The sequence below is a fragment of the Coffea eugenioides genome, chromosome 2 (genome assembly GCF_003713205.1).
Source record: "Coffea eugenioides isolate CCC68of chromosome 2, Ceug_1.0, whole genome shotgun sequence".
NCBI lineage: Eukaryota > Viridiplantae > Streptophyta > Magnoliopsida > Gentianales > Rubiaceae > Coffea > Coffea eugenioides.
In genome coordinates, this window is record NC_040036.1 from 79,560,526 (window position 1) to 79,578,310 (window position 17,785).

General features: G+C 39.7%; 4 protein-coding genes across 7 annotated transcripts; 1 reads left to right on the forward strand and 3 right to left on the reverse strand.

The window, feature by feature from the left end:
- Positions 1 to 1,544, reverse strand: LOC113762534. The gene has a single exon (XM_027306021.1). It carries the CDS (start codon positions 1,233 to 1,235, stop codon positions 183 to 185), a length of 1,053 nt encoding a protein of 350 aa, XP_027161822.1. The 5' UTR covers positions 1,236 to 1,544; the 3' UTR covers positions 1 to 182.
- A 3,126-nt stretch (positions 1,545 to 4,670) lies between these two features.
- On the reverse strand, positions 4,671 to 8,743 carry LOC113761462 (GRF1-interacting factor 3). 2 transcript variants are annotated; one of them, XM_027304462.1, is made up of 5 exons: positions 8,656 to 8,743; positions 8,230 to 8,316; positions 6,607 to 6,683; positions 5,486 to 5,570; positions 4,671 to 5,405 (listed from the first exon to the last, which is right to left on the reverse strand). In XM_027304462.1, the coding sequence occupies exons 2-5, from the start codon at positions 8,305 to 8,307 to the stop codon at positions 5,013 to 5,015; spliced, it is 633 nt and encodes a 210-aa protein (XP_027160263.1). In that variant the 5' UTR covers positions 8,308 to 8,316; positions 8,656 to 8,743; the 3' UTR covers positions 4,671 to 5,012. The 2 variants fall into 2 exon arrangements, with proteins under 2 accessions (XP_027160263.1, XP_027160262.1); XM_027304461.1 differs by having other exon boundaries at positions 8,230 to 8,442; positions 8,656 to 8,733.
- Positions 8,744 to 8,812: 69 nt separating this feature from the next.
- LOC113761461 (probable protein S-acyltransferase 12) lies at positions 8,813 to 15,061 on the forward strand. 3 transcript variants are annotated; one of them, XR_003467142.1, is made up of 9 exons: positions 8,813 to 9,144; positions 10,060 to 10,303; positions 11,073 to 11,164; positions 12,218 to 12,344; positions 12,442 to 12,527; positions 13,118 to 13,183; positions 13,505 to 13,612; positions 14,160 to 14,299; positions 14,425 to 15,061. XR_003467142.1 is itself a non-coding variant. In XM_027304458.1 (8 exons), the coding sequence occupies exons 1-8, from the start codon at positions 8,950 to 8,952 to the stop codon at positions 14,214 to 14,216; spliced, it is 975 nt and encodes a 324-aa protein (XP_027160259.1). In that variant the 5' UTR covers positions 8,813 to 8,949; the 3' UTR covers positions 14,217 to 15,061. The 3 variants fall into 3 exon arrangements, 2 of the variants coding, with proteins under 2 accessions (XP_027160259.1, XP_027160261.1); XM_027304458.1 differs by having other exon boundaries at positions 14,160 to 15,061; XM_027304460.1 differs by having other exon boundaries at positions 8,821 to 9,144; positions 13,505 to 13,642; positions 14,160 to 15,061.
- A 350-nt stretch (positions 15,062 to 15,411) lies between these two features.
- On the reverse strand, positions 15,412 to 17,571 carry LOC113763025. Its single transcript, XM_027306707.1, has 2 exons — positions 17,497 to 17,571; positions 15,412 to 15,721 (listed from the first exon to the last, which is right to left on the reverse strand). The coding sequence occupies exons 1-2, from the start codon at positions 17,567 to 17,569 to the stop codon at positions 15,462 to 15,464; spliced, it is 333 nt and encodes a 110-aa protein (XP_027162508.1). The 5' UTR covers positions 17,570 to 17,571; the 3' UTR covers positions 15,412 to 15,461.
- Between the last annotated feature and the right edge of the window lie 214 nt (positions 17,572 to 17,785).

Sequence of the window (17,785 nt, forward strand, 5' to 3'; positions counted from 1 at the left end):
CCAATTCTTCAAAAAAAAAAAAAAAATACTACAAGGTGCGTGCGTTGAAATACAGAATGGGCACAAGAAGGAAGGAAATAAAGGATCAGGAAAAGATTGCAGCAGGGAAAAGAAAATAGAAAAAGGAAAAAAAAAAAGCAAAGCAGCAAAGGTTAGTAGTATAAGGGTTGGTTAATGCCTTGTTAACGTGGTTGTTGTTGTTTGCTGGGGTGGAGGAGGACCCAGTGTTGGCCATGGACTTGGACCCGGAGATTGTGAAGCCGGGCGAACAAATTCACGGCTCTTCGCACACCCCTATTGTCGGCGGCGGTCATGTAGTCATGTCCAAAGAGGACCCCACCACCGCCAGGGCTTAAAATCTTGTAGGCCCGATTTATATCGGACCACGCCGAGTGAAAATCGTGACCGGCATCCACTTCAATCAAGTCCCCGAATATCCCCCACTCACACAGCTTCTCCAGCGCGGAGCCGGTGGAGAAGGGCAGGAAGCTCACCAAATGGGTGGCGTTGGCGCGGACAACGTTCTGCATGAACTGATACAGAAGCGTCACGTCCCCGTTGAGCATCTTGAAGTCCTTGAACCATCGGCGGTGGCGGTTCTCCTGCTGAAACCCGGGCCAACCCCGGAAGTCGTCGACGCAGATGATCTGAGTACCCTCATGAAGGCCGGCTTGTTTTGTCAAGTGGGCCATGTGAAGCGCTGACGCCCCGAGAAACGTGCCCACCTCGATGATGGTCTTGGGTTGGACTTTCCGGATGAGGTGGTCGAAGACGGGAGCGGTGGAGCCCCAGCCTCTGAGTTTGGTGGGGTGCAGGAGGTGGGAGACATGCTGGGGAGGGAAGTTGTCCCAGGGGGAGGTGCCGTTGAAAACTCGGTCTATGATGGTTTGGCGGACGAGTTGCGGAGGAACTGGCTCGGCGGCACAAACGGAGCCGAAGAAGTTGTGGTGGTCTTCTGGAGCTAGTGGAGGAGGGGGCCGGATGATGGAAGTGGGGGTGGAGATGAGGAGGTTTGTGGGACTCTCAAGAGTAGTAGGACTAGTACTGTTTCTTGAGGAGGCCGGCACTGCAGACAGATAGCCTAAGGTGTAACATAAGAGGAGAAGAATAAGATAGGCCGTGGGTTTAGCAATAGAAGCGGCGGTAGCGAACCTCGTACGAAAGCGGCGGGGGTGGTGGCGGTGCAGCGTCTGTGCTTCTTGTTTCATCATGGTATCGGAAGTCGTGTTATGCATGCTGGTTATAATTATGCATACCAGTATATGTATATGTTAGGAGAAGAAGGGAAAAGAAACAAGAAAAAAAAAAAGAAAGGGGGCAACGGCACAGTGCTTTCCTTCCTTCCTTCCTTTTAATGAAGCTTCAGTTGTTAAAATTTAAAGGATGGGGAGGGGAAAAAATGAAAAACAAAAAGGAAGAAGTAACTGAGAAAGTGAGGAAGACAAAAGCAAAAGGATAAGAGTCGATCAATGAAGTTTTTGTTTTCAACTTAATTTTGGCAGGGAGCTAGGAAGAATATATGAGAAATAGAGAAAAAAAGAAGAAAAAAAAAATCCAAAGATGAGACTTGACACTTGAGAGAGAGCTGAGTGGTCTTTGTTATTTCGAGTTCGAGAGAGAAGCTGAGATGAGGGTTTAAGTTGAGAGAGCGAGTATTACTGCTGCATGATATCGACCGGCCACCAATACGAATATACAAACAACAAAACGGAAGACTTTGGATTTAATTAATTCTTTGATCAGTAAGTTACTACATGCGGAGTGGAGTACTGTTCTTTTTTTTTTTTTTTTTTTTTTTTAGAGGGCTCTCCATGGCCATGGGCAGAAAAATCAAAACGACTTCTAAGGCTTACTTTTATATAAGCCATAGGGATGAACCCTTCGTTCATTACTCACCAGTCACCACTAATAAAATGTTCGTTTTTTCTTTGTAATTTCCTATTGAGTGATCACGACGGAATATTCCAGCTGTTATGTGTCGTATATAGCGGAGTATTTCACCACCAACCATATATATGTGTGTGTGTCATGGCAGAATATTTCATCACCAACCATATATATATATATATATATTGGAATACTTAAAAGTAATATATATATATAAGCACACACGCAAAATATATAGATAGTTCTACGTTTAGGTCTCTGTTCCGTGCTCATATATGGCTAAAGAAACGGTGGGATGCGCAAAATTTCAGGCAGGGTTTTCTGGTGTCCTCTATCATTCATACTTCTTGAGTTCTTTCAACCATGTCACCACCCCTAATATTTACTTTACAAAAAAAAAAAAAAAACTTGAAACACTTTTAAATCACCTTTCATTTTTTTCAACATTCTTTCAATACGCAATCAAAAGATACTGCTGAGGATATGGATATGATTAATTACACGTATGCGAGTAAGTCGGTTGAGAAAGAGAACGAAGGAATTCTTTCTTTATTCTCTCCCCCGCCCTTTTTAAGTTTAACAGTAGCACTACTTCCTTTTCGGTCCCTCCCTTTCGCTTGTCAATTCTCTCTTTCCCGACTTTGTTGGCTATCTACCAAGTTGTTGTTTTTTTTTTTTTTAATTTGGGCTTTTTAATCCCCCCCCCCCCCCACCCCACCCAAATACCGTTTCCTAATTTGCATAATAATCTCGCAAATGTGTTGGTACATAATATCAGCACCAGGCCACGTAGTCAAAAGAACGAGATAATTTCAGAAACCTCCCTTAAGATTTATAGTAATTTCAGACAGCTCTCCTCACGATCTGAAAATTATACATACCTCCCTTAAAACATAGGTTTGGGGTGTCACTTTGATGATGTAAGACCAAAAAAAGTATATGAATGTCCACAATTGCCCTCATCTAAATTTCTTAATATGAATAATCATTTAAATTTTTTAAAAGTCAAGAATGCACTTATATAATACCAAAATTATGAGTTTTATTGCTCAGCTAATGTCTTGATATTTTCCATCCCCATGATTTTCTATATCCGCCCAAACTTTCAAATTCGTATCACTTCTTTTTCCGAACAAACTCTCTGTCTTAGATGCCAAAATCCACCGTCGTAATTCATAATTTACAATCTTTATCTCTCTATAGGTTTCTTCCATACATTGCTTACCAAACGGTTGGTTATACAACTCACAATCCTTACCTTTTTCTCACTCAAATGGCCAAGTCCTCAGTTACCAAATTTTTTTTTTTTTTTATCAATGGCTTATCTTTTGAAAAATTATGAAGGTTATTATAGTCATTGTCTATCATCAAGGGAGGTAAGTGCCATATTGAAAATCTCAAGAGAGCTCAGTGAAATTTTCAGAAACCTCCTTGTCCCCAAAAGAGCTCAAAAAGCCAAGTGCTGTCGGACAATATATGGAGTCAAGGAGGATGTACGTACGTAAATGAACTCGCTCTCACCGCAGCTCAATGCGTTGTTGACGAGCAAAGGCGGAGCTCATGAGATATTAGATATACAGGCAGCGGACAAAACAAATTACAACTACAAAGCAAAGCAAATGGTAAAGAAGACTGATTTATGGCAAATGGCAAATTGTTCTACTAATAATAACTTTCACTGCTATGTCTGCTCCTATACTGATGAAAGCCTTTATCACAGATTCACCGAACAGAAAAAAATAATCATAATACTATAAAGAAATTTTATGTTCCTGGAAAATCTAATATAAACCGACTTACTTAAGACATGTGAATTCTTTACCATTCCTCCTCTGTTCCAACACTATAGCAGCCATTAGACCGATCAAAGAAACCAAAAAAGGTTACTAAATGTTAAATTCTCTCAATGCACCAACATGGTTCATTTTGTCACTACTCAAAGCAATTCTTTCTACCAGATGAAAACTAGGGGATGCTTTTGGCCATCTCATACGGAAGGCAATAGAGAATGGTATAGAAATATGTAAGAGCAATATACAAAGCGAAAAAAAAAAATTTTAAAAATCGAATATCAATTGATCAGCCTTTTCGCATGAAAAAAAAAAGACACAAATATGCAAAAAAAAAAAGAAGTTTATTCAACATGCACAACACACAGAAGCCCTCAAACAACGTAAACATGTAGTCGAATAGTACTATGCATTCCAAATTACCGTCTTCAGAAATGTTGCATTAATTTTGAGTTGATTCACATGGACAACAGGATCTCTACATCAAAACAACTTACAATGGATGCATAAAGCAAAATGAAAAAGAACAAAAAATGCAGACAAGAAGTTCACTCATACCCATTGTCCATTTTAACTAATCCAAATCCGTCCAAGTCACCCATTTTTGACACGTGTATTTAGAAGTCATCAAACAAGGATAAAATTCACTCATGTAATCTAGGGACCAAATCCGGACTCGAGCAATCTCATGCAGCATATAATAAAGTTAGGGACCAAAAACTCTACACATGGCCACAGTTATGTCAAATTTGGGTTAGATTTTTTTGTTTTTTGGGGGGTTAGATTGAATGGCCGCTATGCTGTGGCAAAATATTTAGGTTAAACTTAGATTTTATAAACTAAACCAACGTGCTTTAAACGCTTTTTATTTTTAGATCGTATTCTTCCTAATTTCCTAAGTACTAAAAGCTAAGGAAATGCAAGTTCACTTCTTATTTCATCAACTCAGTTCCATGCTCAAAATACCTTTATTCAAGAGAATCCTCCAGCTGATTACTGATCAAGAGCTCCACCAAAATTAGGAAAAGCTTATGCATTCTTTCACAACAACAACACTAAAATTAGTTGGACTGACCGACATCCCCTAAACACAAGCCTATTACAGAGACTAGAAGCCGAAGCTCAGACCACAAGCTTTCTCCCTATAATTACAACACAAAGTCGACTATAACAAACACCAACCAAACCTATCCTTCCCTATAAAAGCAACTCTGTTTTCTGTTAATTATCACAAAAACCATGAGCCACAACCAGTCCTATTACGACAGAAACCTCCTCCTATCAACAAACACAAACAGCCAAAGTGCAGCCTAAACATTTTTTTTTAAGGCCCCATTACTTGGCTTCCTCTGAACCTTCTCCACTGCCACGTCCAGTGGCTGAGTTCCCCTGGCCATCAGCTCCTGAGGGCCCTGCCTCGGATGCATCCTGTTTATTTCTATCACTTGGGCCAGAAGGTACAGGAGGTCCACCCCCTCCTAGGGCTGTCTCGCTGTGCATCGGATGCATGCCATTATTGGGCCCTCCAGGTCGAACGCTGACTTGCCCTTGTATACCCTGCTGATGCTGTTGGTGTAGTTGCTGCTGGTGGAGGTCCTGCAGTTGATGTGGATTATTGTACTGCAAAGGCATCTTTGCAGGAAATACACCCGGTTGCTGAGCCATGGCACCAGCTTGAGGGTGCTGCATGTAGAATCCTCCTTGTTGCATGGCAGGATGGGCAGCCATCTGCAAGTATACAAATTAAGCATAAATTCTGCAACAAATACAACATTACCCAACTGAATCAGCTGAACTCTCTAATAGACCTGTGGAGGCATTGTTGGCGTCTGTGGTTGAGCATCTGCTATTGCAGCCAAATACATCAAATTCTTTTGCAGTTGAGCCTGGTACCTAGATTGATCAGAGTCCCACGTTTATTATCAGGAAAATGTAAAAGAAATTACAGCATGGAATAATGTGCCAAAAAAATCAGAAAGAATGAAGACTTAGGCTATATTATGTAAAACAGACGTGCTGACAAACAAAGACTCAAGTTCTTCCATTATCTCCAAAGTTGCTCACTCTCAGACACAGTCTCTCACTTCTATCCCTTACTTTCTTCAGATCACAGAGAAAAGAGATGAGTATCCTTACACATGCTGGTGGACAAATATCCCACATCTGGATGCTTCGTTGAAAAGTGGAACTGAACGACCAATGGCCGATAAAAGAGCAAACTGAAATCTCAACTCTTATTGCTAAAACCTAACCTAAGATCCATGAACACCAGTAGACTGGTTCCTTTGGGCAAGCCAAAGTTGGGCATCACCTTTGTACCATTTAAAACATTTATATTGAACCTCCAAAGAATTCCAGGTAAAAAGACACACAAGAACTGTTACACTAGAGCACCAATTTTAAATAAGTACATTGACCAACTGCAAGCCATCCCAAGTAAAGCAGATGCTTGAGTAGAAAAGTTTTATTTCAGCTTTTACTTTACATTCAAATGCAAACTGCCGTCTACAAATTCTGATGTTAGCCAATATTAATTCTATATCCCTCTTCATCTTTTTGACACAAGCATCAACCAAGACCTGGAGTTTGAATTGAAGAAGAAGACTGATTACAAAAAAAATGCATATTTCATATTTATGTGTATGACCATATAAAGCTCGAAAATGAGAAAAGTGCAGATAGCTTACTAGATATCACATAATTAGACAGTCAAAAAGAAGAAATAATGAAGCACGTGCATGGATGGGAAGGCAGCAGCGACCATTAAAAAAAATTAACCACATGGCTGTATCAATGTGCACGCATGAATACAGACACACATAGAGAGAGAGAGAGGTAGTTCACCACATTGATACATGGCTGTATCGATGTGCGCACATGCACACAGACACACACATAGAGAGAGAGAGAGAGGTAGTTCACCACTTACTGGGCACATTCAGCAAGTTTTCCAAGATTTTGATTGTCCAAAATTGCCAAAATCAGTTTCTTATTCTCGTCAAGGTACTGCATAAAACATTTAGAACCAAACCAGGTGCGTGAGAAAATCTACTTTCCACAAACTTTGACAAAATAAACTTCAAAGGAGGTGCCGATGTAACCACCAATATGATTCATTTGTTTTAAGGTAATACTGAAATCAAGTAAACAATATACACCTGACAGCAAGAGAACAGACAACTTCACATGATCACGGCTAGTATAGACAACAATAACACTAAGAATCATATGCCTTGGGAGGATGATGCATCATTAGTGAATATCATACAGGTAAGGGCAGGCCCTTAAAAAGTAGTAAGACGCAGAGCATTCCATGTGTATGTGATACTTCTAAGCATCTATTACTACGACGTTGTTTTTTTCTTTATTTTTTTTCTCAAACAACAAGTTCTCACCCAAAAAAAAAAAAATCAATCATTGTATTACAACTGTGCCAGCATATATAAAAAGCTTGCTCAGCATGGAAGAATTGAGTTTTACAAGAAAACAATTTGGGGGAACAACAAATTGGAGCCTACAACCAATGATGCTAGTAGTTTGAAGATAGAAAATGCCAAAAGGTAACAAATAATGGTTGAACATAACTAGATGAAAACTTCCAAAAAGATGTAATGCTCAAAGCTTTTACAGGTGCAAAGCAGGAATAAATGCAGTCATGCTAATGATGAGATCCTACGTGACTCAAACTAGGAAAATGCAAGGAACACGACAAGGAAGTCATAACCGTCAATGGTATCTATTAGCCCAAGAGTTGGGCACAACCTCAACTATTACCAGGTTGTAGTTAAGCATAAGCGTAAATAGATAAATCTTTTTCATATGCAGTGCAGTGTTCAGGCTCGTAATGTGGCAGATACAGGTTGGTTTCCAATTAGGAGGTAACGTGGCAAACGCAAGTTCGTTGAATCTTAGCCTACGATTTCCACGAATTCGATATCACAAATGAGGTAAAGTATACACCAAACATTCTCTTATCCTAAAAAGAATTTGCCAAAAGGACTAATTTCGATTATCCATGAGCATGAAGATAATATTCACTGTGTAGCATAACAAAAACAAGAAAACTAGCAAACAATCTTCATAGATTTCATTTTCCAAGTAGTGCATAAAGATTATTACTTAACAAAGAAGAGCTTCATCAACAGCTCAAAAATCCACCAAAATCGTTAACAAGCCAGTTCATGTGCAAAATATGAGATTTTTCACCACATATTGCGTGCCCTCCCGCTCCTGCTGCTTCAAGAAACAGCTCATGTGGGAGGGGCGAACTGACAAGCGGGTACAAGAGGTTTAACAAAACATCCCAAAAAAAGTTATGAAAAATAGCAGGGGAGCTAGTGAAAATAGAATCTTTGTCCTACCAAAACCAAAATTTGGAAGGGAAAAAAATGAAAGAAAGAAAGAAGAAGAAAAATATAGAATCTTTTACGAGCTTCTACATGAATTTTAGGCAACGAGCACCAGAGTATAATACATTTTATTATTATGCATGAATTGTGTACGGGGAAGGGCATAAAAAATAAAGCGGGTGCAGAAAAGAAGATAACAATACCTTTTGAATCTGTTCAGTGGTGATATTGGTAGGGGGAAATGAAGGCATGACCGGAATCATGGGCGGGGCTTGCTGCATCCCTGCTCACTGCTTAAAAAAAAAAAAAACCCCTAAATCTAATTTCCTTTTAATCCCCAAAAGAAGGGTAGGGGAACAAAGAAAAAAATTCCCCAAGTCTTAGAACAGTAAGATATCAAAACCCTAATTGAATTTCTATGGACCGGCAACAAAAGTGAAAAAGAAAAAGAAAATACTAATGAGTTAGCACAGGGTTTTATACAATAGAAATGCTCTTATGACCATAAGATTATATCTCTATATGTATACATATGGTAACTTGACCAGGGAGAAGGGGACAGAAGGAGGAAGGAGGAGGAGAGGTATGAGGAAGCAGAAGAAAGGCACAAAGTGAAAGGTGTTGTTTACCTGATGTATTTGAGAGAAAAAGAAAGGCACAAAGTGAAGTTTTTAGTGGGAAGGAACGGGAACCGTGAGACGGCGAGAGAACTAACAAAAGCCTACTTTGGCTACTTACTAAAATAACTTTTGTCGGTCTTTTTCTATTATTAGCAAAACTCCTCCAAAAAAGTGCACGTACTACCAGTCCACAATATTAGCCAATTCTGGAGTACATGTTTTTGTTGGCCCCAAAACCAAACACCGATCCCATCGGAACAACCGGAAAAAGCAGTAGTAGAGTGATTGTTGATCAGCAGAGGAATGGATGTTGTAATAAACCCCTTTAGGCTATGCTCAGGGCTCAAAGTGCTGGGCTATTTCATGATATTCTTGGTGCTTTCCATCATTGCCCTCTCCTACTACGCCGTCGTTATCCTCATCTGGGCTCCCCATCTTCTCCGTGGTGGCTTCAACTCTTTCTTTTCCTTCTTTATCGTCATCCTCTTCCATTATCTGGTAACCTCTTCTCCCACAATATTAATTTTATCTCCCTCTTCCTTTTATTTGCTTTTGTTTCAAAAATCATCACTAGTCTACTATTATTTTACACTTTTTTTTTTGGGGGTGCTCTGCTTTAGCTCTAGGTGTGACTTGTGAGACTATTTGTATGTATGCCTATTCAATCCTGGAAAATTCTTAGCTCCAAATACTTGATTTTTGATGGCGCCCTTTAGTCTTTTAGTTATAAAGATCCTTTTTTCCCTTTTTTTGGTGGGGGGGGGGGGGTGGTGGTCAGTCACTATGAGCTGGGATTTATTTCTTTGTTTTTTCCTCTAATTTTTCTAGTTATACTAGTATTTGCTTCGAGTGAGGACATGTTATTTTAATTACTTCAGTGTCTAGCTCCAAGCGATTTGCCTTCTCTGTTCAACAAAAGTTCATTGATAAAGATGGCTCAATCTGTTGGGAGAAAAAGACGGTGTACTTGACTACTGACCCGGCTGCCCTATCGTTCAAACTAATTTAACCTAAGAATGAAGAAAGATAATTTCTTACTTCTGTCTTACCATTTTATTTCTAGAATAAAGAACGTACACTTACGAGAATTAGGCTTTTTCGAAATCTGCGAGGGACTAGCACTTTGATGTAGGCAGTATTAACGAGTATTTTTCGCTTTTTTTTATGCTGCTTTTTGGCCTGAATGTTCTGATAGGTGGCAAAAGTTGGATAAGGATGTTTAGGTTACTTTTAGATGCGAATTTTACTTGCAAAACTCTGATCTAAAAGAAATCCTGGCAAGAGGTAAATTCATAAGGTTTGAAGGGATTTGCTGTTTGAAAACTTTGCCAGTGGCCATGCATTGTTTCGAATTTGGTTGAATAGCACTCCTTGTGGCCGCTAGGTCATTTAAATTTGCCTTCCATTTTGCAGCTTATTTTGTTAACGTGGAGCTATATGATGGTAGTCTTTCGGGACCCTGGTTCTGTACCTGATAACTGGCAATTAGTATCAGAAGAGGATTTAGAAGAGGGTAACCCCACCTCAATTTCTCACAATTTAGGACCTCAAACTTCAGCCTCTGCATTGTCAGACGGGACAGAGATTAGACCAGCCATACGCTACTGCAGTCAATGCCAAAATGGCAAGCCACCTCGATGTCATCATTGCTCCATTTGTAAGCTTAAGCTTCTCTTCATTTTCTTCTTTATCTTAGCAATGGGAGTAGGTAAATAACTGTTAATGGAGCTTCAGTTCCCTTACTGTTTTTCCCTGCCAAAATTTCTCTTAGCCGTGGAATAGTTTATATCTCATTTTTAGTCCTTTTTTCAACACCGTAAAGAATAAACATCTAATTATCTTTGAGAGGAATGGTTTATATCTCCACTGGTCTTGGTATCTCTGTGGATTATTCGGCATGGTTATGTCTTTTCCCGCTGTTAGTGTTACTACTCATTTGAATAATGTTTGTTAGCAGCTATCCACTTTTCTCCTTTCATTCTGGAGCTCTGTTTTCTCCCTTCTTTTCATTTCTCCTCAAGGGTTAGGGTATTTATGATGTTGATTTTTCTGCCAACCTTGCTGATGCTGCTACTTGTGTCAAAAGCAGCACCCAATTGTCTGAGGGTAACCCATTTATAAAATGCTAGGTTTTTTTGACATTTCTGTTTCTCATACTTTGCTGATCCTCCAAATTTTGGTTGATCTTGATATGTGTCCGTTGTATTATTTTCTCCATTTATGGGAAAAAAGGGGTTTTTGTTTGGGGGGGGGGGGGTGAACAAAGTAACATGAACATAGCTGTCAGCTTTGCATAACTGCATTATCCTGGTTCATATATCATTTGAGTTATATACTTTTTTGTGGCTTGGATATTTCTTCAGGGCACATGCCTTTAAATGTTGGCTCTCTTATGTTTAGGTTAAAACTACTAATTGCATTTGCAGGCCAAAGATGCGTCCTTAAGATGGATCACCACTGCATATGGGTTGTCAATTGTGTTGGGGCAAGGAACCACAAGTTCTTCCTCCTCTTTGTGGTGATTTTGATATTCTTTCCCTTGTATCAAAATATCACAATAGTTATGCATTCTCTTTGCATGAGTTTTTACTGTCTCTTGGACGAGGTTATTAAAACTTTAGAAATAGACAAAGGACCTTTGGCTGGGGTGGATGGGCACGATAAAGTACTGATATTGGCCTATATCACGGAAGATCTATAACAGATGTTGGTTAGACTTCATGTTAGTGCTTTACTTTATTCTGTCCCTGGAGGTGCATATTCTGTTTGTTTTCTAGTCATTTTTCCAATAATAAAAAGATTATTTGAATGTAATCTTTTGCGTTCCTTGTACAGACAATACTGGCACCTTAGTTAAGTGGATCTTTTTAAGAAACCAATAATCTGATCTCATGAAAAGTTAAAAGCTATTTCATTGTACTCGTCCAGTTAGATTGTTTCCTTTGCTTTGAGAGTTGACCCTCTGAAACACTGGTAGTAATTCTCCGAACAGTCAATTTGCTAGGAAGTAGAACTGCACATGGTTAAAAGATTTCAAACTAGTAGGAACAATATTTTCCTGCACCAATATTGAGTCCTACAAATGACACAGTATAAAACCTTTAGTCTCCAGAAAAGCTTTTTGTCTGTTTCCTATTTAGATAACCACTTTTTGGCCTCAGAAAGCCAGTGCTTCTTCTTCCTCTTCTTTTCTTTTTGGTCAAGATATGTCCAAGGGCATCTGGAGGACATTGGATTATGGTCAGCCAGGTCAAACTATTAAGCTCATTTTCGCTAGATGATCCACAAAACTGAGCTTCCAAGATCACACGAGTCCATATCAAGTAGGTTTTTTTGACATGATAGCACCTTGTGGTTCGCAGATGTCACAATGATGGTAGGTTTATATATGCGTGCACACACACGCATACATACATACAAGCACACACATATGTTTGTATGTATATTTATATATTTTGGTGGTCCCCCTCTTCTTGTAAATCTTCTTGACCAAGCTGCACATATTTCTTGAATTGCTTTGTGTTTCTTTGCCCAATTCTGGACTAATATGCAGGGCATTTTTTTTTTTCAGTTCTATACTTTTCTAGAAACACTGTTGAATACTGTTGTGCTGCTGCCAAGTTTCGTGAATTTTTTTGAACAAACGAAGAAGCATTCTCTATCACCTGGCAATCTTGCTGTCACCTTTTTGGCCTTTGGTATGTTTTTTCTCCCACAGGTCATCAGCATTTCCATCAAGCATTTCATTCATTCTCATGGATTCCTCTTTCTTACAGATTTTGTGCCTTGATGCAGTTTTGAACTTAGCTTTTGCACTGAGTCTTCTTTGTTTCGTTATTATGCACACATCCCTTCTCTTGAGCAACACCACTTCAGTGGAGGTAATAAATCATATAAATCTTCAATTCTTCTTGGCTTCACATCGTTGTTCCAATTGTCTTAGAAGTGGTAAACTACTGGACATGATGAGAGAGAAAGCATGTTTGGAGGTACCCGTAGTTTTGAAAAGATATGTTTTAGCTGGAAGCATGTTTTGATTCTGGATTTGAGCTCTCCTAATGTAAATCGAAGATAAAAGTTACTTTAGTTGATATCGTATGCAATCCCCACTTGCAGAGTCATACAGTGATGTCGTGTCCCCTGAATCAGTTTTAAGTCCTTTCTTTTTGTGTATATCATGGATACATTGACCAAACATATACTGGATGAGGTACCATTGGTTTCTTCACATGCTGATAGTATACTTTTGGGAGAAGATCAGTAGGATAATTAATGAAGTTCGTGATCAATCGAGCCAATAAATTCCAATATGGATCAAAGGATATCGGTTAAGTTAACTTGGGGTGCTGCAAACCAAAGATTTCAATCAATGAGCATGAAAATCCAAGACTTTGCAACCACTAATTAAAGCTTTGCAAGTTGTCTTTCACACTGGATTTTCTTGATAATCTTACTCTGCCCTCTGCTTCAGGTTTATGAGAAGAAAAAAGCTGTACACTGGAAGTATGATCTAGGCCGCAAAAGGAACTTTGAACAGGTAAAACTTTATGTTTTTACTGTTTTATTTTACTTAAAGTAAAGCGATTGTGTAGGATTATGTATCAGAACTACTGTTGCAAATCATGGTAAGAGTGGTTCTTTTGAGAATACTCTTGGGGTTTTATTGGGTACTTGGCCTCAATGAGAACAATATTTTCAGCTATTATCAGTAGGGAATATTCCTAGTACTTTTTCAATTCTGACTACATGATTTTTCAAATACAATGTGCTATGTAGTCTTTTTAGTTTAGATTGGGGAAGACGTGCATGCATTTCTGACATTATTTTTCTTTTGCCCCCGCCCCAAATTGTTCTGAAGGTTTTTGGTACTAAAAAGATGTTCTGGTTCTTCCCATTATTTTCCGAAGAGGACTTGAAGAATATTCCTGCACTTCATGGTCTAGACTTCCCAATTCATTCAGATACGGTAGAATGAGCTCTTTCTCTGTTCCACAATGTATGATTTTTTTTTTTTTTGTTTTTGTTTTTGGGGAGAAGGGGGGGCTGTAATATCTGGTCATAGCATTTGTTCCGTACATTACAAATCATTTAGAATATGTATGTTCTTTTTAAACCATATTTGGGCAGCTGAAATATACCTGTTACTTTAGAATAGCTTGCATTTGGAGAATTGTGATAGTGGGTTTTATTTGGATATTTGCTTTAAGATAAGACGTAGAGTGCAATGAATAGCCACTTTGAGGAACACCATTATGAAATAGGAGCAACTAGCAAGGAATTGCTACTCATCCTCAACGCTGGGGGACTAGGCAGAATTAAATTTGCTGGTGAATATTGTGTCTTGCATTGAGCTTTATTGCGGATGTTTGCGTAGAACACATTTTTTTTTAAAAAAAAAGGCGGGCATGGTGGCGTTCTTTGCTGTATTTCTTGCGTTGATGAAGGATGAAGGAAAACTGCAACCACTCTTACCTATTCAATCACTAGAATACAGGATGTATTTTTACTTGCAGGTATCATTCTCTCCCCCATTTATGGAGTTTTTGGGTGTATGGTTGACCCACTGCTAACAGTGTAGTCTTCTTCATGGCGCTAAGGTTGTTATCCTATTAAATCGGTCTGTCTGTCTTATACAAGCCACTACGAGTACGAGGTTGAGCTTATATTCTTCCTCTCTCTCTTTTTTCTTTTTTCTTTTTTTTTCTGGTGTTGGGGGTGTAGTGAGTGTTGGTGGGTTCGCTATGTGGTGTTAACGTCTGGGGTGTTGTTTTCTTGAAGGCTGTATGATTATGAAACAGGAGCAGAGGAATGGAATATTTTAATTGCATCCGGCCTCTATACAATATCTTTCCTTTTTGGTTCTTACTCTCCTAGTAGATCTTTCTGTCGACTGACTAAGAAGGAAGCTTGGTTTTAGAGAAGGAAGTTTGAGTTGACATATTGAAACTTGGGTGGTACTACTGTCTCCCTGGTGAAGGCCACGTCCATTCCAGGCTTCTACTACCTAATATACTCCTCCTACTCTGTAAACCTACGCCCCCAGTTGGTAAATAATTGTAATAGTACTATGCCAAAATGATGCTACCAGTCAGTACTTATAAACAAACAGTACCAACTGAATATTCGACCGCACTGCACAGGAAGATGCCTGCCTTCCGACCCGCGTTAATCACTACTTAGGAGTTGCTTATTTTATTGGATTGCAAGTGCAGGAGAAGGAGAGCGGGCTGCCCACCTTCGGGTGGTGGAGAAAGGCAAATCGTTGTAAAAATGCTCAACAGTCTGCGTCCGGGACAGAAACAGAAGCAGTTGAACTTGAACAAGCTACAACTTCTTATTGAATATTCGAATATTCAACTCAGTTACTTCTCGTCAATAAAAATGCCGCTGCTCCCCGAGTAATCTTGATTTGTTAGAACGATAGATGCTAGTAGCAATTTTCATGGAGCATGTTGGAGTTTATCTGTATCTAAGAGGATTCTTTTCCTGTTGGCTGCTGTTTTGTTTGTAGTACTTTTTACTTATCATTCCAGCAATCAGCCATAATCCGCATCGCATGACAACCAACGAACTTCAGGAATTGTGCCCCCCCCTTTTTTTTCTTGGGTAGCAGCAACTAGCAACAAACTCATTAAACAAATCCACAGAACAAGACCAACCCATCCTCTGATGATATGCACTCTCTCTCTCTTGCTGGGGGACAGAGGGTGTGGGGAAGATGGATGGATGGTGATGGGGGCAAGAGAAGGTGGGACTCACTCACCGCCGAAATCAAAATCCGATTGATGAATTTTGTGCATCATCTGTCGGGATCATCAGGATATAACGACCGTGGTGTCAACTGCTGGGTGCAGGTCGCCACCATCTTTATGATCTTCTTCACCTTCATTGGAGCTGAATATATGTGAGATGAAAATTGACAACCAAACAATTGCGGGAGTGACCAACAAAATGAGGCCGAAGGGCACCATCCATAGTTGACTGTTGGTGCGATGATGCCTGAGCTCCCAATGGGTCAACATTAGCCCGCCTAGCATGCTTACTGAAAATGAAGCCAGGCAAGATATCCACGTCCCCAGTACTAGGCCTGCTGACGACTCGAGCTGCTCGCAAGCAGCTCGCGAGCAGCTCGAGTCAAAGCTCGGCTCGAGCTCGGTCAACACGAGCTCGAGCCGAGCTCGAGCCGTTTGTTAATACAAACGAGGCGAGCTCGAGCCTTCGTCTCTTAGGCTCGATAGCTCGACGAGCTGCTCGTTAGGCTCGAGTAAATGTAAAATTATAAAAATACCCCTGAATCAATTAAAATTTACAACTTATTCTGTTTCTCACTTCTTCTATTAGGTTACATAATTTTCCTTCCTCACTTCCTCCAATTGAACTTCCTCCTCCGCCGCCGTGTCTCATCAAATCTTCCATTTCCTCCAACTATGACAACAAGACCTTAAATGCTGGTGGCGGTGGCCTTAGATGGTCCTACGACGAACACGCCATAGCCGTGCGGCTGCCACCGCCGCCGTCGCCGAGGCTGCTCTTGCTGCCGCTCAGGCAGCTGCAGAGGTCATCAGGCTGGAACTGTTTCCTTTACTCCTCCGGGCAGCAGTGGCAGAGACTGGCGGCAAGAAGTGGCGGCTATTAGGATTCAGTCGGCTTTCAGAGCTTACCTGGTTAGTGTTTTTTTCCAGCAAAGTTTGAGCTTTATTCGGCCCTTTTACAGAGACTTTCTTTCTCAAGCTAATAAGCTGAAATGCACTTCAAACTCTGAACCAACTTTGGATCATCAAAATCAGCATTTTTCCGATATGGATTTTCTCTTCTATCTCCTATTCTTTCAGGGATTCTGTTAAAGTCTTCATCTTTCAGCACAATCAGTGCTAGATCTGCCACAGAGAACAGCATTAATGATATCACAGTGACGGTAAAGTGTGAATTCCTTGTTAGCGCAAATTCTGCTTTCTTTTCGTGGATTTTGTACTAAAATTTGTGTGTTATTTGCAGTAGTGTAATGTTAATAAAGGACTTTGGATTATATTTCTAATCATGATTTAACTGAAAGAGAGAGCCGTTCTTGATTGGAATGTGCTTAATTTGGGGGTTCTAGTGAGAACGGAGTATGTAAGTTTTATTTATTTATTTTTTAAATCCAGAAACAAACATTAGACTTGAGCTTTTTAAACTATGGTGCAAAGGTGAAATGGCCGAAAATTGTGATCATTTGTGTCAAATCAAGACGAGTCTCTCTTCCACCTTGGTTGGTTGCATTCCATTTCTGATAAATTGATTTATATGGATATAGATAAACAACTCAAATCTATAAATATAATTTATTTAAATGGTCATCCATATCTATTTAAACTTGTTTATTAGGATGGATAAGTGGATATGGATTCAAATTGCCATTTCTAATTGTTGATGACTAAATTCCATAAAAAAAAATTGGAAAAAAATCCTTCAATTATCCTAAATTGTTTCAAATTGGATATTTGGGGATTAGAATTGCGTTTGTTGATATTTTAAGGACTAAAACTCCACACGGATAAAAATGCTATTTTCTTGCCTAAATTTCCAAAAACTCGAGCTAATTTCGAGCTCGAGTTCGAACTAGAAATCGAGCTAAATTCGAGCGAAATGCGAGCCAGAAAATCGAGCTGCTCGCGAGCCATAATTCGAGCTAAGCTCGCGAGTCATAAGCGAGTCGATCTCGAACTTGCCTTTTCTTAAATCGAGCCGAGCTCGAGCTTCATTTTACGAGCTCGACGAGCTCGAGCTCGAACTCGAGCTTGCATATAAATTAGTCTAACTCGACTCGATAATTTTAAAACTCGACTCGGCTCGACTCGTTTGCACCCCTACCCAGTACTCTCCTCGGGAATCTTCTCTTATACTCTGCTGCATCTCTGCCTTCCTTGTATGATGATGATTCCATCCTGAGGAAAAAGATGGTAGCTAGCGCTCAATAACAAAATTTGGATAAAAACCACCCCAAAAGCCAAAAAAAAAAAAAAAAAAAAAACCTACGTATCTGTCTATATTATGCGGATGTGGCTTCGGAAACCCCGCCTTAAAACTCTGAGACGCTCTATTATTTGACTACATCCCAAATTTCTATTCTATAACAAGTTAACAACAACAGGTAAGACTG